This window comes from Lepidochelys olivacea (genome assembly GCF_965140295.1).
Source record: "Lepidochelys olivacea isolate rLepOli2 genome assembly, chromosome: 2".
NCBI classification, from domain to species: Eukaryota; Metazoa; Chordata; order Testudines; family Cheloniidae; genus Lepidochelys; species Lepidochelys olivacea.
In genome coordinates, this window is record NC_140412.1 from 261288618 (window position 1) to 261310274 (window position 21657).

The 21657-nt window shown below is 43.4% G+C and overlaps 1 protein-coding gene across 5 annotated transcripts in view; it reads left to right on the plus strand.

Annotated features, from left to right (window-relative positions):
* The window catches only part of ADCYAP1R1 (ADCYAP receptor type I), a 184358-nt gene extending 165730 nt beyond the window's left edge, over window positions 1–18628 (plus strand). For 3 of the 5 annotated variants that reach the window (XM_084619285.1, XM_084619288.1, XM_084619287.1), the window contains 3 exons: window positions 6376–6505; window positions 6796–6837; window positions 9899–18628. In XM_084619285.1, coding sequence (XP_084475411.1) covers window positions 6376–6505; window positions 6796–6837; window positions 9899–10108 — 382 coding nt within the window. In that variant the 3' untranslated portion in view covers window positions 10109–18628. The remainder of the gene's footprint in view (window positions 1–6375; window positions 6506–6795; window positions 6838–9898) is intronic. The other 2 variants (XM_084619286.1, XM_084619289.1) reach the window with 1 other exon arrangement.
* The last annotated feature ends 3029 nt before the right edge of the window (window positions 18629–21657 follow it).

Genomic DNA, 21657 nt, shown 5'->3' on the forward strand with positions numbered 1-21657 from the left:
AGTCCCTGCCCCCTCCACCATCCCTCCCCGCACCACTGCTCACCATGTCCCTCCTCTCCTCCACCCCCACCCCGCGAGGCTGCCCACCCTGTCTCTCCCCTCCTCCAACCTCCTCCCCTGCAAGACCCCCCGACCACCACATCCCTCCTTTTCTCCACCCCCTCCCCGTGCGACCCCCCACCCCCTGCTCACTGCGTCCCTCCTCTCCTCCACCCCCACTCTGTGAGACCCCCCCACCCGCCATTCACCGCATCCCAAGTCCCACAAGACACCCTGCCCACTCTGTCCCTTTTCACCTTCCTGCCCTACGAGGCCCGCTCCCACCCGCCACATCCCTCCTCACCCCTCCCAACATGAGACCCCCCCTGCCCACCACAGGGTGCATCCCTCCTCAGGCCCCACCCGGTGAGACACACTCCCCGCCCCCGCTGCTTGCTGCATCCCTCCTCGCCACTCACTCCGTCCCATTTGTGGGGGCAACGGGGTGAGGAGGGACACGGTGAGCGGTGGGGTGTCATGCGGGGTGGAGGAAAGGAGGGAAGCAGTGAATGGGAGGTCTGGTGGGGGCAGGCAGTGAGGAGGCACACAGCAAGTGGTGGGCGGGGGATCTCGGGGGGGCGGGGAGTGAGAAGGGACATGGCGAGTGGTGGGCGAGGGGGTTTCGGGATGGGGAGTGAGGAGGGACGTGGTGGGCAAGGGGGTCTCATGGGGGCGGGGAGTGAGAAGGGACGTGGCGAGCAGCAAGGACCTCAGGAGATGGGGGTGGAGTGGAGGAGAGGAGGGACTCACTCACCAGGCAGCGGTGGGCGGTGGGGGCCTCAGGAAAGGCGTGGAGCAGGGAAGAGAAGAGGCGAAGTGCAGGGCCTAGAAGTCTGGCAACCTGTCGGTAGCAGCTGTGCCAGGGTAGCCTTAGCCTCCTCTGGCCTATTATATCCACCACCCATGACTATCCACAATGACTCCAAGATTTCTTTCTTGAGTGGTAACAGCTAATTTAGTCCCTATCACTCTGTACGTGTAGCTGGGATTGTTTTTTCCAATGTGCATTACTTTGCATTTATCAACATTGAATTTCATCTGCCATTTTGTTGCCCAATCACCCACGTTTGTGAGATCCCTTTGTAGCTCTTCGCAGTCTGCTTTGGACTTAACTATCTTGAGTAATTTTGTATCATCTGCAAATTTTGCCATCTCACTGTTTACCCTTTTTTCCAGATCATTTATGAATGTGTTGAACAGCACTGGTCCCAGTACAGATCCTTGGGGGCCCCCCCAAAAGTTTTATAAGAAAGTCATCAAGAGACGAGAACCATGGACTCAGCAATAGGCCTCAATCAGTCTGTTCCTAAATTGGAATAGTTGTCAATGTTGTCTCAATCTTCATATGCACAGAGTAGCATTGCCTTAATCTTATCTATATGACAAGGGCGTAGTTCTGTTAGGTGGCCTCATGACCAGACTAGCACAAGCAGGCATAGTCCTGGGAACTATGACACAGACACAACTTCAGTAATCAGAAGACATCTAGAGGAGAAGAGAGAGGCAGCTCTCAGCCTTCAGCTGTTGTTTTTTCATGTTTCCCTCTTTCCCAGAAGCAGGAAGAACAGATAAACCCCAGAGCTTCCTCACAGAATCCATTCCGGAGTCACAGCCCTCCTCCCTTTGCGGGCTGTCTATGTGCCCGACAAGGAACGCTCACTCACCGAGCCTTCACAATCTCTCTCTCTCACCATTCTAGCTGCCCGGATTTCTAAGTCACAAGATGTGTCTGTGTTGAATCTTATTAATTAAAGATGGAAGAAAACTTTTAGGACAACTAGTCCTTCCCTACGGGGAGTTGTTTCCTTAGGTGTGGTTCACTGATGCTTTATCTGTAATGATTTTCTTGGTTTTTTATTAACCCACAGAAGTTGGGATTTTCAGCAATGTCTAAGGGGGATGGGAGTTGGCTGCCTACCTCCCTTAGGTACTTTTGAAAAATTCCTGGGTAATTTCCCTGATAATATTTGTTTTGCGTCTATGGGTCCGTCGAGTACCTAAGCAATTATTTCAGTCAGAAAAAAGCAAAAACCTTTTAGAAAGCTTCTCCAGACAAACTTTTCTGGAGTTATGCTCTGCTTCCTAGAAGCATTGCACTACAACTATAAAGCATTTCTCCAAGATCTACCTACCTATACATTCAGCTGAGACAATCTGTATTCGTGCCACCTTGTGACTAACAAGAATGTTATTGTTGAACCCAGTTTTTAATGCCTTAAGCAATGGTGAGACAATTCTGCTTTGTATTAGCTCTCATGGTCAATATGTTCTTCTTATTTATACTCTGGCTTAATTATCATGTTATTAATTTCAATCCTTTACTCCTAGTTCTTACCTTCTTGTACCACTCTACATAATTCCTCTATATCCATGTTTTTACATACTTCAAATACTTACAGACCTTTATCATTCCCCTATTCATCCAACCCCACTTAGTCATTGGTATCGATTGTTATGCATATTTGGTTATTTTGGGTGGAATTTTCAAAGCCATATAAGGAATTTCCTTTAGAAATTAACGGTCATCTAAATATTTTGGTAGCTTTGAAAACCTCTCCCTTTATTATTTCCTTAGAACTCAGTCTCAAAGTTCCAGATCACAGTGCACACACACACACAAATCTCTGATTTTCTCAAATTAAGGTGTTTATTTTTCCAACCACACATATTTAGTTTTGATTAAAACAAAGACCAATCATGTGTTTTAAAATCTTGTTTAAAATGTAAAATAGAAATAGGGTAGAATATTCAGTACAAATCACTGGAAAGGGGACTAAATTAATTTAGCATACTTGATCTTTTCCATCTTTGATTCATGCAGACTTATGCCCCCAGCAACGTACATGGGCTTCAGCAACCTCTCTCCAAACAAGCCTATTAATGCAAATGAAAGGTTCCTTATAGAGGACAAAATTATAGAACTTTCCTCTTTGTTATTTCTTCCCATCTATTATAAACGTATCTTGCTTAGTGCATTAGACTTCAGGTTGGTTGAGGCAACCTCGTCAATCAGGAGATGAGGAAAAAGAAAAGGAAAAAATGAATCCATGTTTTTGCACAATAAAATTCCATTGATACTCTGACTCCCAGTCACAATATATAAGTGAGAAAACCCATCCCTGAAACTGTGATAACAAAGTCTCTCATTTTTAATGCTTTCATTGAAGACAGTCATAAAACCAATAGATGTTCTGCCTCGTTCAGTGTCTAACAGGGCACTAGCCCTCCCTGACATTTTAGCTAACTCTGGTATTTTTAGAGGTGTTGGACTGCAGCCAGGAGTTTAGTCACATTTCTTAGAGGCTGTGTCCCTTCCAAACAGCCAAGTAATGTTTGGTCAGCTAACTAGTGTTTCTGCAACTTCAGTAGCGTGTCTATTAAGTTCTGTAGCCATGAATGTAAATGAATGCAGCACGCTGTAACAGTCTTGCTTTCATCACTGCTTCTGCTTTCATTTTTCTCCCCTGCTGATGCTCCTGGTAAAATAACAGGAATCATCACTTCTTCACCAACAGACTGATTCTGACCATTGCAAGGTGACTATCCAACATCATGTCGCCAAGAATTCTCATTCAGAAACAGCTATAGAGAGCGGCAAAAATTGTACCTGGATACAAATTTCTGTTCAATCTCGGGGATATTCAAAGCTAGTTTTGGTTTAGCTTATTATAGAGATAAGGTGTCTATGTGAAAGGGAGATTCATGTGCAAACTTCCCCAAGTTCATGGGTATTGAGATCCCAGGTTTTGGCTGTGACCCATCAGCAGATGTGATAGCTGGCTGCCAATGCTGGATAACATCTATGGATAGTTTTTGTTTCATCAGTTGTTTTAATGTTGTGTTTGTTGGCTTTTGGTTTCCTTGCCGCAGTTTTGTTACATACAAGATCTGCACAGTGTATAAGTTCTAGGGATCTCAGTTCCTTAAAGATGGATGTTGTTAGTGCCCTTCTCCAATGTCCTTTTGTGACATGGCCAGTCTAGTTGCACCAGGTACTTCAAGTTGTCTTTCATCTAGGCTTGCTCTTTCTTCCATTTCTGTTTGATTTCTTTGCCTTTCTGCAGTATGAAGCATTGATCAATCACATTGCAAAGTTAATTTGTTAGTTCATGTGTTTTCTCCATATCCGTAATGGAAGCACAATTATGAAAGCACAATACCTCATTTTTTAAAAAAAATGAGGAAACTTGTTCTTTTTAAAGCATGATTTTATTTAGTATTTCAAAAACTCTCAGCAACCAGCTTGGAGACTTTGTTTTGACATCCTGGTTCAGGAATAGTATGCTTCAGTCAGACGAGGCAGACTCCTTAACAACATCTAATTCTTTTCTACCCATTACAATCCCCTTTTCTAACTTGTTATGAGCCAATTTTTGATCTTCTATAAATCTGTGTGTGTACAAAATACCTCTTACTTAGTGTTCACTATGCATGCATTTCCTCCAAGGTTTTCACAGGGTTAATTAAAGACAGTATCCTCCAAACCTGAGATGGCATTGCAGTTACAGATTCTGAGATTTTAAAGCTAATAGGGACCATTTTGATCAACTGATCAGACCTCCTGCTTAGCGCAAGTCATAGAAATTCACCCAGGCATTCCTGCATTGAACCCAGTAACTTGTGGCTGAATTAGAGCATGCCATTTCAATCCATTATGAAACAATGCACTTTCCATTCAAGCTGGGTTTTTTAAAACATCTTTTTTCTAAAATGATGGATTTTGGAGAGAGGTATCTCTGTGTCTATCTTCATGCCTCGTCTTGATCTCTTCTCATTCCATGGCTAGCTTAAATATTGTAGCGCCAAATGGGTTTGAAGATTCTGTTAGCCTGCTCTCTCTTCTTCCAGTGCTTCTGATACTTGTCTTATCCACTATGATATTTTCATAGTCCACAAACGCTGTACTGGGGTGTATGATGTTTAGCAGCCTCGTCATTAGCTTGATACATTGTAGTGAATTGACTGATGAATCCTGTATGCTCTCGCAGCCTGTTGACGACCCATACTTTGGCCGGCTGAAGCCATATCAGACAAAGAGGAATGCTGCAGGGGATGGGGAGCGGGAGAGAGTACAACAAAAATACTTCCAGCAATGAGACAGTGTCACATTTTCGCTGTGGCATTCGGTATAGCCACGTCAGCACTGCCTATGAAATAATGGCGGGGAGTTCTTCCAGCTCTCAGCAAGGGCCTCTCTCTTTCTCTATTCCCACCTCTATGCCAACTCGTTTTAAGGGAAATGTTCATGTGTCCCCATCAGACGTCTCTCAGCCACTCATCTTTCTACTGGAGGAAATTAAGCTTTGCAATCCAGAAGGTATTCTTTGTGACCACTATACCCGCTTTGTTTGCAGATAGGCAGTCAGTTGCCTTGTTCCTTTTGTGTGCTTACCCATAAAAATTCAACTTATATTGTAGCAGAAAGCAAGAGATGGTTTCTCATGGTGGCAAGCTGCCTCACCAAGCATAGGCTTGCTTAATTAGGGCTTGAGTGATGCGCAGACATTGTGCTGGGCCTCTACATAGCGTGAATTTCATCCATATAGAATCAATTGCTCACTAGTACCTATTTAGTTCCCTGTATTCTTGTCTACACCCACTGGGCTTGATTTTCCTCTCACACCATTTTACATTGGTGCAACACAGTTGACTTCAATGGAGTTACACATGATTTGCACCAGTGTAAATGAAAGCAGAATCAGGCCCATGGGCAGTAGAGTCATGATTGCATAATACCATGGAGACCTTTTCTCTTTCAAGAAGAGTGAACTCACAGAATGGAGATTCTGGGTGCTGCATATAAAGAAGGCCATCAGGTGGTGCTATTGTTATTTATTTTATTTGTATTATGGTAGCACTCAGAGACCACTGCTAAGATCAGAGCCCCATTGAGTTTGGTACTGTACATATCCCTAGTAAGAGACAGTCCCTGTCCCGATAGGGTAACCAGATATCCCGATTTTATAGGGACAGTCCCGATTTTTGGGTCTTTTTCTTATATAGGCTCCTATTACCCCTCACCCCTTCCCGATTTTTCACATTTGCTGTCTGGTCACCCTATGTCCAGAAGAACATTCAACCAAAATAAGAGAATACGATAGTCAACAGTTCTAAACTATTCATACATATTCATACTCAGACTGTACCAAGTGTTAGAAAATGGGGTCAGGATAAAATGTAGGCGAAATCAGGGGATGGGAACGCATGGGAACATTTCATATATATATATTTTATTTATTTATTTATTTATGGCAAATGGAACACCACAAAATGTTAATCAAAGCTCAAGCTGTCCCTGCAGAGATATATTAACATTCTTTCAATTTGTCGTAACAGGAGGCTGGCCCGCTCCACTCTGCTGCTTATCCCCTTGTTTGGAATTCACTACACTGTGTTTGCCTTTTCTCCTGAAAATGTCAGTAAACGGGAGAGACTAGTGTTTGAACTGGGACTGGGATCTTTCCAGGTGATTATACCGTGAATTCTGCTTTAAGAAAGAAAGAAAGAAAGAAAGAAAGAAAGAAAGAAAGAAAGAAAGAAAGAAAGAAAGAAAGAAAGAAAGAAAGAAAGAAAGAAAGAAAGAAAGAAAGAAATCTGTATTTGTTATGACTGCTGTGCATGGATCTCTCTTTGTGTGTTCATTCACTTACCGTATGTGCTTTGTAGACTAGCAGGTTCCCCCACCCCCCTTCAGCTATTTTCTATGAGTTCCCTAGAGGATTTTAATTTACAGTCTTTTCTCTCCTGTTTATCCAGGGCTTTGTCGTTGCTGTTCTCTATTGTTTCTTGAATGGGGAGGTAAGAATTTTGATTTTTTTACCAGTTCTCCCTCCGCCTCCATCTGTTTAGCATGACATTTGGTTGGGATCACACCGTCTAACCCACCTCTCAGCTGTAATTCATTAGCTCTCTACTCCTTGACCTCGTCCAAATTTCAGAATGCCTTCAGCAAAGCAGGAAGGAAGCCTGGTCTTTTAGTCAAAGCACTGGGCTGGCAGTCAGATAGTTCTGGGTTCTATTCCTGCCTTTGCCTCTGGCTTAACACGTAGCTGCTCAGAAAGTCACTTGGGACTCCTACTATCAGTGCAGGATCGAATTCTTAATATCCTTATGTTACAAAGTAGCTGTAAAATGGGAATAATAATACTTCCGTACTTTACAGAGGTGATCTGGAGCTATTTTTATTACTGCTTGTAAAATGCTTTGAGATCCTTGGATGGAAATAGGGGATTTTGCCACTAAAGATGCAACAAAATATTTCATATTTATTTCCAACATTTTGCTGTGTGTAATATATGCTGTTTCTTTCAATTTTGTTAAATAACTTAGTCCTATTTTAAAGGGCATTTTTCCAATTTTGGCCTTTGGCACAGTGAGTGGAGAGGTATGAATTGCATTCACGGCCATGGCATTTATGATTCTTGCTTTTCAGATACTGTAGATTTGGTCCTAGATTTGACAGTCATTTTGTTCATTATTAACCCAAATTGGTCTCTGGGTTTGCAGTCGTGGTTTTCCATATGAGTGTCATTTACTATGGATGAGGGGGGGAAATTAAAAATATAGGGCCAAATCCTCAGATGGTGTAAACCAGCTTTTCTCAGAGGAGGGATGCTGATTTACATTATCTGATCTGGCCCTGTGAGGAGGGGCTGCTTGGGGAAAAATAATACATATATATATAACTGGCCTTGCCAAGGCACGGCTTACAGGGAAGTTTCAGGCAGTGTTCTGTATGTTTTTACATAGGCAAATCTACAGTAATTGTGCATGTGTGAAATACCATTTCCATGCAATAAAACTATGCTCTAACTTTGTCTGTGCATCTCAGTCATGAATTAAGATTGGGGGATATATTGTCTAGTTCAGGGGTGGCCAATCTGAGCCTGAGAAGGAGCCAGAATTTACCAATGTACATTGCCACAGAGCCACAGTAATACGTCAGCAGCCCCCGTCAGCTCCCCCACCCTACTACCAGGGCCTCTCACCCACCGGCAGCCCCATGGATCAGCACCTCCCCCTTCCTCCCCACACCTCCCAATCAGCTGTTTCGTGGCGTGCAGGAGGTTTGGGGTGGGGAGGGGGAGGAGCGAGGGCATGGCAGTCTGAGGGGAGGGGGCAGGAAGGGGTGGAGTGGGGGCAGGGCCTGTGGCAGAGCCAGGGGTTGAGCAGTGAGCTCCCCCCCCGGCACATTGGAAAGTTGGCGTCTGTAGATCCAGCCCCGGAGTCGGTGCCTGTACGAGGAGCCGCATATTAAGGTCTGACGAGCCGCGTCTGGCTCCGGAGCCACAGGTTGGCCACCCCTGGTCTAGTTGATGTGCAGCATCCTAATAATGCATATCATTTATAAAGAGCTCCCCGTCGTTACAGTTCTTGAAGTAGTTAGATTCCCTTAGATAGAAGATTAGTTGCTAAGTTGTATTTACATTCCCATTGCAATCAGTGACACATCAGGTATACCTGGGTATTCAGCAGCACAGCAGGTGGGCGTACCCCACTGTGTACATGTCATATATACGCCCAGCAAGTTTGGCAGCAGTCACATGGTTAACAAAGAAGAGTTAAACCTAATTACTTGTTCATCTTCCAACTGTGCCCGTCCTAGAATGTCCTATTATTGTGCCATGTAGGTGACATACCAGTACGATGCTAGAAAGGGTAGCATGCACACTTAGATATCTGACTGCTGTCACCCCTTTGTGGGGAAATGATAGAGGAGAATGCTGTATTTTCACTAGCCATACAGCCACAAAAGGTGGATGGAAGCACTGGGGACAAGATGGGAATGAAATGTGTATGAAACATATTCCATCTTGCATGGTTCTCCAAGGGCCCAATCCAAAGTCAATGCCAATCAAAGGAGAAGTCTTTCCATTGACTTCACTGGGTGGGGTGGTTCATGCACAAGGAAAGATTAACTCAATGAGTGCCAAATGCAATAGAGAGCAAAAAATGCAAGCACGGTGATGCAGATTATTTCCACTCATACAGGAAAGACTCAGATCTGATTTGAGGATAGTGGATCCGCAAAGTTGCAGCCCATTGTTTCAGAACTGAAAAAAAAATATCACTGACCATATCATCCCTCTGCTCTGGATATGATGGGTGAAATCCTGGCCACACTGACGTCAATGGTAAAGTTCCCATTGATTTCAACAAAGTCAGGATTTCACCTGGAGTATCCAAGCTAACCACTAACTGCCTGGAATTAGGAAGAAAGTACCCCAAGGGCAGAGGAGTCCATACTTGTCCATTACAGGATTTCATGGCTGTGCTTCTTCTAAAGTATCTGGTATTAGCCGCTGTCGTAGGCAGGATACTGGACCAGAGTCCTTACCCAGAAACTATGGGAGTTGATGGGCTTAGGAACATCATTAATGTTATTGTTACATTTGTGTTTATTATTTGTATTATCATAATGCCAAGGAGTCCTAGTCATGGACCAGGACCCCATTGTGCTAGGCGCTGTACAAACAGAAAAACAAGACAGTCCTGTCCCCAAAGAGCTTACAATCTCAGTGTAAGACAAGAGACAACAGATGGGGGAGTACAAGAAATCTATGAGACAATAGTCAGCATGGTAGCCAGTGGACATGACAGGACCTCGATGCATCCCTGGTCTGATTCATGGTGGCAACTCACGTACCCTGATATCAGTGAGCGTAGACTGAGTGTACAATAGGGTTGCATCGCATTTCCCCACTGCCTCCACCCCGTGCACATCTAGAAGTCTCCCTAGAGTTCACTGAGGGGAGAAGTTCAAGACGGGTCTTAAACAAGCACTGTTTATTTTTGAAACTTGATTGTCTGTCAGCATGTACCCGAGCGGCTAAGTACATAAAAAAATGACCTTTTAAAGTTTCTCCCTAAAGGTGCAATCAGAAATAAAGAGAAAATGGAGGAGCTGGAAAGTCAACCGGTATTTTGCTGTGGATTTCAAACATCGCCATCCATCTCTGGCGAGCAGCGGAGTGAACGGGGGGACACAACTCTCCATTCTGAGCAAGAGCAGCTCTCAGATTCGGATGTCCAGCATAAATGCGGAGAATCTAGTGACATGAGCAACTAAATAACCCCTCCCCCAGTAAAACCCAAAACACCCCTTTAAAAAGAAAAAAAATCATAATTTTGCTGGTCTGGGTTTTCTTTTTTAATGATTATTATTATGATTTTTTTAATGTAAGATTTGTCCGAAAGCATGAAACAAAACATCCCTGGCGTTTTGCAGAGAAGAAAAAAAGGATATTTTTTTAACAATCATTGTAAATACACCACTAAGATCCATGCCATTGATAAAAAAAATCAATAACATGCCAAGCCCACCCCCACACACCCATTTAGAGCATCTGCAAGTAATCCATTGTCAGCCAAGTGTATCAAGTGATTGCTGTGCAGTTGTGAACATTGGTTGCCAAACTGATATAAATCTGTCTGTGCATGGACTTCATTGTTGTTATTTTTGGGGTCTGGGTTTGTTTGTTTTTCTAATCCAATACATCTTCACTATGCCTCATTCCTATCTTTGGTGTCTGAATATTCTCAGTCTCTTTGGAGTCTTAGGATGTGACTATAACGTTGGGGTTAATAATGCCGGCCAGTTCATGAAGGACTCCGGAAATTGATTTCATGGCTGGATTTGGTCAGAAGAACTCAGCGGACTTAGAACATCTGCTGTGACTGTGTGAGACAGCATACCTGTCACCATTCCGGAGAGAGGAATCCATGCAGCAGAGATGGGGTCTGCTATTTTAGGTTCTAGCAAAGCTGTGAATTTTCTAAGAGGGCCATCCATTTGAGAGAGATCTATATTTTTGGGGTTGATAGGTTGGAGTTTTGAGTAATGTGAACAAAGATCCCCCCACTAAGAGGCAAAGGTCAGTACCAGGATTCTTGCTTCCTCTGAATTATAATGAATCTCCTGCATTGATGTCTGATCATTGCACTGCGACTGGTAGTGGCATGACGTGTGTGTGTGTGGCCTCTGCGACCAGGCTGGCATTGACAGCATTATGCCTCAAGTTTGCCAGCACAAGAGACTCAACAGGGGCCCAACGTGGTGGTGCAGGAAGATTAATGTCCTCAGTGTCTGTGGAGCACCTAAGCTGAACAGTAAGACACTACGGAAGGGAATGATAAAGACTTTGGATGATTTACCGTGTCTGGCAGTTTCTTCTGTCATTGGATAGTTTGTTTGTTCACCAACAGATATCATTAATGCCAATGTCTGAGAGACAAAAGAAAAAGTCCTTTCCAACTTTGCCTTGTAGTTAGAGCCATGACTGGATACATATCTACTTCAGTCAAACATCAATGATGTCAATTATTTCTTGAGAGGTTTTATGTGGTGCATAAAGGCTTTAAGGACTGTATTTGCTCTTATTTCTTTGTGGATTTATATGTGTGTGTGTGTGTATTAAACAACAAAATGACATTTAAATATGATAGTTTGGATTCAAACTAACAGCAACCAGGGAATTCAAAATTATGCCTAGCTCTTTGTTCTTAATTGAAATGAAAAAGACAGTGGTGGGAAGGGGGGAAGATATAGACACAAAATTTTGCTGTCGGCAGAGATTTTGATTTCACTGTGTTTTGTTAGTTTAGGTCAAAACTTGTAATGTCATGTTAAGTATAGTTTTTTTTTTTTTAAATAGTTTCCTTGTTTTTAAAAGGAAAAAATCATGAAAAGTTATGAAAGAAGTATTAGTGATAATACTTAACACTTAGTGCTTTATGGGACGTATTCTGCTCTCAGTTACAGAAGTGTAAATCTAAATAATCCCAGTAGAGTTAGGGGTCAATCTGAAATCCACTGAAATGGATGGATCACTTGACGATTACCTGTTGTGTTCATTCCCTCTGAAGCACCTGGCATTGGCCACTGTCGGAAGACAGGATACTGGGCTAGATGGACCATTGGTCTGACACAGTATGGCCATTTTTATGTTCTTATGAAATAAATGGGAGTGCTGCCTTGACTACAGTGGGTGCAGGAGCAGACATTTATTCCAGATTCACACCACTATAAGGGTGAAATTCACTCCTGTACAAAAGACCAGTAAAAGGACTATGTACCACCTGAATGTACTTTGAGGTCTTAAGTGGGACTTATGTGATGTACAGGCTTTTTGCCAGTCCTCTGCATAGGATTGACCCTAACCGAGAGTAGAATTTGGCCCCCTATGTTCCAGACGTTGTGCAAAAATTACGTAAGTACTTTTTAACTGATAGATTGGAAACTTTTCTCTCATCAGATGATGTAAATAGCAATTTTAGCAAGTTTCCCAATGAATCATGTTCTTTATGGACCAGAAAGACACTGAAGAGGGAGAGGGGTAAAGTCAGATCTATCTGGTAAATATATACTTATAATTTTTTAAACAAAACTATCTAATATTAAATGAACAGATGAAATTTAGTTTTGTATTTTCTGTAGTATGGACTTTCACGAGGTTAATACTGACAATACTGTAAGTGTATTATAAAAAGAAATAATGGACAAAGCATATTTTGCATGAATGGTTACTAGCCAATTTTCAGTCATTGATCACTATATTTAAAACTTGCCTCTGGTTGGAGACCTTTTTTGTGCCACATTTCAATCCAGAGCAAGAGGTTTTTTTTTCTGGTAGTTCTAAAATCCTCTCCTATTTGAGTTGGTGGGTCTCAGTCCAGTGCCTCGTGGGCGAGTGTCCACATCACAAAACCACCCTTGCAATTGGCACACATTGGAGGCTAGATCCTCAGATGATGTAAATCAGTGCAACACCATTGGTGTCCATGCAACTACATCGGTTTACCTCAGCCGAGGATCTGGCATGGATACGTTATTTTTTTTTTTACAGTCTCAGCAAGAGAGGCCAAGGACTGAATGGTCCTGGAGACTGAATTCACCTCTTAATTCTTAGAGCCCAAACTCAGGATTGAGGCAGGTTGATGGGACGTTGTGTTGGAAGCTTCCACACTGTATGCTGTACTTGTTCAGTAGACCAGTGGTTCTCAATCTGTGGGCTGCTTGCGGCCCAATCAGCACACAGCTCATCCTCAGGGCCATACAGGTAGTATATATATTGTGTGGATGCGGCCCACATAACACACAGCGAGCTTCATATGCGGCCCACAATGGTAAATAGGTTAAGAACCACTGCAGGAGACCGATAGAGGACTTCAGTGTTTGAGATTTTCCATTCAGTATCGTTCACCAGCAATGAATTTACTAGAAGTTGTATCTCTCTATATACTTAATATATCCGATATTCTATAAAGTACAGGCAAATCCCTTCCAGTGGGATTTTTTACTGGAAGTGCTGACGATTCTTACAATCATGGCATTCATGTGGCCACTCTAATGTTCAGTGTTACTCGAAAGATCATACTTCAGGTGTATATAGAGAAACCAGTCGTTACCTAAACAAAGATTCTAATGCCATTGCACAAAGTATGCTCTTGGGTATCTTTATGTTGAATGTAAATTGAAGATGCTAAATGTGCATGTCACCACTTCTGGTGACCATCCTTACTAAGCGTCAAGATAGAAGGAACCAAAAGGAAGAATTGCTTCAAAGCGTGTGTAAATATCTATTTGCGTGTAACAATGTTTGTTTATTTCTACTGTGAAATATATTTTGGAGTTAGAAAGTACATGTTATTAAAACAAAATGTAATTTAAAAAATGTGTGCTATGCTCCTTGAGCCATTTTTATAATATGCCAATAATACATTTCCTGTCTACTTTTCTTATTTGGCTTTTGTAAATGTACAAAATCTTCTGTACTGCAGCTTTTGTGGGTCTGTAGCGCATAGAGCTACTGTTTCATTGTCTGCCGTTGAATAGGGAGATCTGCTACGAGATGTATTTTAAAATCCTGAAACAAATATTACGTCAGAGAGGTGTGATTTTTCAGTGTCTTTGGGCACCTATATCTCCCTTGGACTTCATTTAGATTTGTGGGTGCTCAGCACTTCTGAAAATCAGAGCCTGGGTGCCAAAATCTAGGCACCTCAATAAAAGAAGCCTGATCAAATAAATTTGTTAGTCTCTAAGATGCCACAAGTACTGAATTGCAGAGGCACTAAGGGTGAAAAATCCGGCCGCTTTGCCTAACTTAAGTACTCATGTTTGAAAAAATTGGGCTTAAGATTTTAATGGCACAATCTCAGTGATGTTCAGGAAAGACTCTCGCTTTTCCTTTTAGTCTGTAGCAGATGAGTCCCCTTGGATATGGAGGTCTAATGAAAGTTACCTAGTTACTGTAATAGGTTCAGAGAAGAACAGCCCAAGTAGATCAGTCCTGAAGTTGTTTTTGTGGTACAATATATGAGAAACAGTGTCCTACAGTACTGGCGCAAAGAACTAATGCATGCGGCACTGTTAATACAGTGTTATGGGCCACTGTTTTCTAAGGGACCAGTCGTCAAAGCTGCTGAGTGGTGTTCAGCAGTTTGCAGGATCCAAATATTTATTTTTTTCTACAAGGGCTTTACCAGAACACTAAAACCAGTGGACAACAAGACGTAGGCTAGGGTTTGCTTGGAAAATCCATGTCACGATTCCCACTGCACGTGGACATCAGTTAATCAAAGCTAAAGTTCTCCTGGATGTAAAACTCAGAATTCAAACTCTCTTTCTGTGTATTCCCAAAGGTGACAAGTTATGCCTATGTTGCTTACATTGCTGGTCATTACATTAAGAGGGCTAGACAAATTATATTTTTGTGGCAGTTATCAGAGGTAGAGAGGTTCCTCAAGTGCCTTTTAGGACTAGACAGCAGTTGCGGGGGGAGGTGAAATCAATTTAAGATTATTTTTAATTGCAGCAAGCAGCTTATCTCTTCTAATATACAAATTCATGATCAGTATGACCACATACTACAACACAGTAAATAATAATGTGCTGGAATTATAAGAGCAAGCCTACCTGGACCATGAGAGTATCCTTCTGCTTAAAGTCTATGGGAGTTTTGCCCTTGAAATGGGAATGGAATTAGGCTCTTTATGATTGTGGAATCAGATCCAAAGCTCACTGAACTCAATGGGAGTCTTGACACTAACTTCAGTGAGCTTTGAACAGGCCCATAATATAGGCCCCAATCTGGTCTCAGCATCACTGGTGTAAATCTGGCATAACTCTGTTGACTTTACTTACGCTGATGTGAGGTCAGAGCTGGCACACAGCTGCCTTGAAACCCTGTAACAAGATGGTGGAATCTCATTAGTTCCACGGGTCTCATGAAATCTCCACCATTTGAGTTGGCAGAAATGTCATGGGATCAGCTGGTGAGATTTCAGCAGTGTTGCATCTGAAGTTGACTCTCAGTCATGATTTAGACTCCAAAGTGAACTGGCCTCTGACTAGTCTGAATCTAGATCTCAGCATTATCTCCTTGGCCCATACATACCAGGAAATAGATGCTGACAGAGTAGGGAGTCCAGCAAAGCCATTCACAATGATTTAACGACATTGTAACAGCAAAAATAATGAAGGGAACTAGATAGAGTCACATCTAGCCAGAGTCTAATCTCAACACAGATAACAGTTCCTTTTTTAACTCGCATCACCACAATGCACGCTCTGCTGACTCTTGTTCCTCTAGGAAAGGTGTAATATTCAAAATGTTCATCTTCTGGGAAGCTTTGAACTGTCATTTCTGCTGTGTGTCTCTTACACATTCTACTTTTTTTTCTTCACTGCTTTAAAAATTATTTCTAAGATGCAAGAGGCAATATCTCAAAGCTGAAAGGGTCAGCTTGGAACTGCAGTTCTGGTTAATGCCTTTGCCATGAATTCGTATTTTTTGGCAGTCTTAAAAATCTTGTCCACACAAAAAATAATGAAATGTGGTCCAGTGGTTTTAGAAACCATTTGAAAAGTTCAATATTCCCTGATGGTATTTCCAGGCTTTTCTTCTACCTAGTTGGATACTCTCTAATTTACATTGCCAAATATAGAACTCTGGCCCATCACACTGCTGCTGCGATTTGTAGCTCACCATTCTTTTCATCTTCTCTTTTGAGGATGGGTCTTCCTTCTGCCAGTACATACGGTGACATTAAACTTCACATTCAGCAACGCCAGTCCTCCACTCAGTGACCATCTTCTTGGTTTCTAAATCCTGTAACTTTCCAGCTCTGAAGCCTAAAAGCTCTGTTTGTAGTAACAAAGGCAGTCAGTGGGCTCTGACTTATCCTATGGACGCTGTTACTGTATATTGGAGCCGGTCAACATTTTCCAAAATTCAATTTGTCAATGAAAATTTGGAATTTTGACCCCCCCGAAAAATGTGAATGCTTTGATATATCACTCATTCAAACATCTGAGCTAATAGCCATTACTCCCTGTACTCTAAAACACCACTTCCTAGTCAATATCGCTTTTCTAGCCAAAGGAAGATTTGCTCTGCTCACAGAAGATTTCCAGGTTCAAAGAAGTGTTTGATACAATTCAGAGCTTTCTGGATGCTACATCAAAATTAGCCAAACATTCTGAAGCCATGCAGCTCATTTATTATATACATCATGCTCTTTTTCTGTAGCTCATGTTATCATTCCCATATATTATTAGCAGTAGTAATTGTCTTACAGTAGGGGTGAGGGGCCACAACTGACATCACGGCTCCATTGGGCTGTTTTAGGTAGATTGGATTCTCTCAAGAAAAAAAAATGAGAACTTACAATTTCTAGACTTCTCCAGTTGCTCAGTCAGAAAGGACAGCATTTGTCCTTTGTTAGATAAGTCTCTCAAGTCAACAATTATACTCAGGCTATTTCCTCTTCCTTCCTTTGAATCACTTTATTAAGAGAGGTTTGTTACTGTATGAAGACAGCATTTGAAATGAGAATGTTCCCAAGGTGATTCATCCAAAGGAGCAATAAGAATTATGTCCTGAATTATGGGGTTTCAGATACGGGGGCTTTGCAGTTGCAGAGGTGCTGCCCTTCAGCAACTGCAAGTGTTCATATTTAAATCGTTTCTGGAAAACATCTGACCCTCCCTGACTCTTTGCTCGTTTTTAGAACCAAATCCAATTGCACTTTCTTCAAGACTCAGCTTTGAAACATTTAATTAGTTGGGTTTTTCCTCGCCCGTCGTCCTTTCAATTTTGCCGGCACTGCACTTCCTGCTCCCAACCAAAATCAAACTATGCCAAAGCACCACAGGAAAGGCTGTTCTCATGGTATTTCTAGCCATGCCTGGGAGTATCGGAAATGTGCTGAGATACTGTTTTCCTGGGAGATTCACAGCTCTGTGCTTGCACATTGCAGAAGCTGGGCCAGTTCAGAGAAACTTCTGAACATTTGCGTGTTTGCTGGGCTCTGACTGCCAACATTTTTTCAATGTACCCATCCCTAGTTAGTGTGAGCAGAGTCCTGCTTGTCTTGCATGGGTGCCAGGAGGGGGAGAGAAAAGTAGCACAAGAGCCTGTAACTCACCAAAGGTATCTGTAAAACAGCCCAAGAGGATTCCAACCAATCACTCTCTTGAGGAGCTGCAGACCCACTGGTGAACCGTCCCAAGGGTGTCATGTCTCCCCGTCCTCTTGACTGGATGTTACTTTCAGCAGTAGACACTATGGCTCACATTGACTCTGCTAGTAGCAGTGAGAAAAGTATGCTATCAACCATGATTCCCCTGGGCACGCCCCCAAACATGCTACCAGCTGGATTCACATGTGATGTTTGCAGAGCCATCTCTGAGTCAGCTACAGCTGAGATCTCTGTTTGCAACCTCTTGGGTTATGGCTCTGTGTTAACTGCCTTGTTACCAAACCAGGGACATTATACCTGGGGGCACCTTTAGTGGGTTAGGGGAGGATTTACGCTACATCTTTGAAGATGGCAGACAGGCACAACCAGCTACGGATTGCATCTACTATTGCAGAGAGCGGTGGAGTATGGAGCATGCAGTAATATCTAAGGATACTCTGACGTTAAATGCTATGTGTTTTTGTGGTAGACAGCGACATTCAGCTAAATGTGTATTGTACTTTATCCAGCCTCTACAGAGCTTGAACAATATGCCTTGTTTTGACCCTTGTGATCCTTTCACCTGGATATTATTATTATTCCATATTTGCTTTCTTTGTGGGGAATTCATCCGTGTGAAGAGTTAATGAGTGGTATGAACCTCGCAGTGTCTGTCAGTAGCTGAAGTAACCTAGGCCTCTGTATACACCTGCTCCAATGAACCTTATCACTGTACAGGAGTCTCCAGAGGTCTCAGTGTACCTGCATAATCTATAAAAACACCTGTTAGTGTTCTCATTTTCTCTCCCAATTTCTTGCCATTATAGTAGCAATGCAACATGCGTTAGCTCCCGAGGAGAGATGTGCCAGGTTCATGTATGTAAAGCTGTATTTTGGCTTTTGAAGGTGTCAAGGAATGAATTTACTGGCCCTCTGGGTCTAATAGTGACCTTTTTTATTGTCATGGGTAACAGGATCTGGGGTTATTACATTTTGTTAAGTGGAAACACACAGATGTCAACTGCTGCTTACTAGACTAATCTTTGTGTGTGTTCTGAGAAACAGTACTAGATTTTAACATGTATACTGCTGTAGATGACACAATAAATGTATTATCATTTTTGCACGTCTGTTCTGCTATGAAACTGAACTCTCGGGCTGATCCAATGCTGCAGAGTTACCATTTTGGGAGCTAGCAGGATGCACTCATTAATGAAGGTGCTTTGCTTGTTGGGAATCACAGAGTTTAAGGCCAGAAGGGATCATCTAATTTGATTTCCTGTATATTACAAACCACTGAACCCCACCTGGACTAGACTAAAATATTACAGCTCTCAGGAGCCTAAGCCAGTGTGTGCCACAGGTGAAGAATAGGAGACACCGAAGTACATCAATGCCTGAGGCCCCTGCAATGGCAGACAATGATTTGGTGAGATAGATCCATGTGATCCTAGCTAGGGACCCATGTTCAATCCTGCAGGGGAAAGCAAAAAACCCACCACAACCCCTCAGTCCCTGCCAGTCTGACCTGAGGGGAAATTCCTTCCCAGTCCTGAAAATGGTGATTAGTATAAACCTGGATGTGCCCCACCTGCCAAGATGCCTAGAAGGGGAATTCTCTGTACTGCCTCCAAGTGATGCTTTCCAGGGGTACCACAGTATGAGACTACCACCTGCCGTTAGAAGGAGAGCCTTGTCTATGCCTTTTGGGGGTCAGCTCCCCTATGCCACCGGCAACACAAACATTCCTTCCGAGGCCCTGCTGTCTCTCCACCTGTTAGTGATAGGCACACTCCCACCCCGAAGTCCTCCCAGCATCCCCCTGGAGTGTCCAGCCCCTAGGCCATTGGACACACTGAGGAAGGAGACCAAAGCCCTGAGGTAAGTGGGAAAGCGGGATACCGGGAGGAAGCACAGGCAGGAATGTCTGTGAGGGGAGGGCTCCTGCCTCATACTGAGAATGAGGGGCGATCAGCAGGTTATCTCAAGTGCTTATATACAAATGCACAAAGCCTTGGAAACAAGCAGGGAGAACTGGAGGTCCTGGTGATGTCAAGGAATTATGACGTGATTGGAATAACAGAGACTTGGTGGGATAACTCACATGACTGGAGCACTGTCATGGATGGTTATAAACTGTTCAGGAAGGACAGGCAGGGCAGAAAAGGTGGGGGAGTAGCACTGTATGTAAGGGAGCAGTATGACTGCTCAGAGCTCCGGTACGAAACTGCAGAAAAACCTGAGTGTCTCTGGATTAAGTTTAGAAGTGTGAGCAACAAGAGTGATGTAGTGGTGGGAGTTTGCTATAGTCTACCGGACCAGGGGGATGAGGTGGATGAGGCTTTCTTCCGGCAGCTCGCAGAAGCTACTAGATCGCACGCCCTGGTTCTCATGGGTGACTTTAATCTTCCTGATATCTGCTGGGAGAGCAATACAGCGGTGCATAGACAATCCAGGAAGTTTTTGGAAAGCGTAGGGGACAATTTCCTGGCACAAGTGCTAAAGGAGCCAACTGGGGGGGAGCTTTTCTTGACCTGCTGCTCACAAACAGGGAAGAATTAGTGGGGGAAGCAAAAGTGGATGGGAATCTGGGAGGCAGTGACCATGAGTTGGTTGAGTTCAGGATCCTGACACAGGGAAGAAAGGTAAGCAGCAGGATATGGACCCTGGACTTCAGGAAAGCAGACTTCGACTCCCTCAGGGAACAGATGGGTAGGATCCCCTGGGGGACTAACATGAAGGGGAAAGGAGTCCAGGAGAGCTGGCTGTATTTCAAGGCATCCCTTTTGAGGTTACAGGGGCAAACCATCCCGATGTGTCGAAAGAATAGTAAATATGGCGGGCGACCAGCTTGGCTTAATGGTGAAATCCTTGCTGATCTTAAACATAAAAAAGAAGCTTACAAGAAGTGGAAGGTTGGATATATGACCAGGGAAGAGGATAAAAATATTGCTCGGGCATGTAGGAATGAAATCAGGAGGGCCAAATCGCTCCTGGAGCTGCAGCTAGCAAGTGATGTCAAGAGTAACAAGAAGGGTTTCTTCAGGTATGTTGGCAACAAGAAGAAAGTCAAGGAAAGTGTGGGCCCCTTAATGAATGAGGGAGGCAACCTAGTGACAGAGGATGTGGAAAAAGCTAATGTACTCAATGCTTTTTTTGCCTATGTCTTCACGACCAAGTTCAGCTCCCAGACTGCTGCACTGCGCATCACAGCATGGGGAGTAGGTGACCAGCCCTCTGTGGAGATAGAGGCGGTTAGGGACTATTTAGAAAAGCTGCACAAGTCCATGGGGCCGGACGAGTTGCATCCGAGAGTGCTGAAGGAATTGGCGGCTGTGATTGCAGAGCCATTGGCCATTATCTTTGAAAATTCGTGGCGAACGGGGGAAGTCCTGGATGACTGGAAAAAGGCTAATGTAGTGCCAACCTTTAAAAAAGGGAAGAAGGAGGATCCTGGGAACTACAGGCCAGTCAGCCTCACCTCAGTCCCTGGAAAAATCATGGAGCAGGTCCTCAAAGAATCAATCCTGAAGCACTTGCATGAGAGGAAAGTGATCAGGAACAGCCAGCATGGATTCACCAAGGGAAGGTCATGCCTGACTAATCTAATCGCCTTTTATGATGAGATTACTGGTTCTGTGGATGAAGGGAAAGCAGTGGATGTATTGTTTTCTTGACTTTAGCAAAGCTTTTGACACGGTCTCCCACAGTATTCTTGTCAGCAAGTTAAGGAAGTATGGGCTGGATGAATGCACTACAAGGTGGGTAGAAAGCTGGCTAGAATGTCGGGCTCAACGGGTAGTGATCAATGGCTCCATATCTAGTTGGCAGCCGGTATCAAGTGGAGTACCCCAAGGGTCGGTCCTGGGGCTGGTTTTGTTCAATATCTTCATAAATGATCTGGAGGATGGTGTGGATTGCACTCTCAGCAAATTTGCGGATGATACTAAACTGGGAGGAGTGGTAGATACGCTGGAGGGGAGGGATAGGATACAGAAGGACCTAGACAAATTGGAGGATTGGGCCAAAAGAAATCTGATGAGGTTCAATAAGGATAAGTGCAGGGTCCTGCACTTAGGACGGAAGAACCCAATGCACAGCTACAGACTAGGGACCGAATGGCTAGGCAGCAGTTCTGCGGAAAAGGACCTAAGG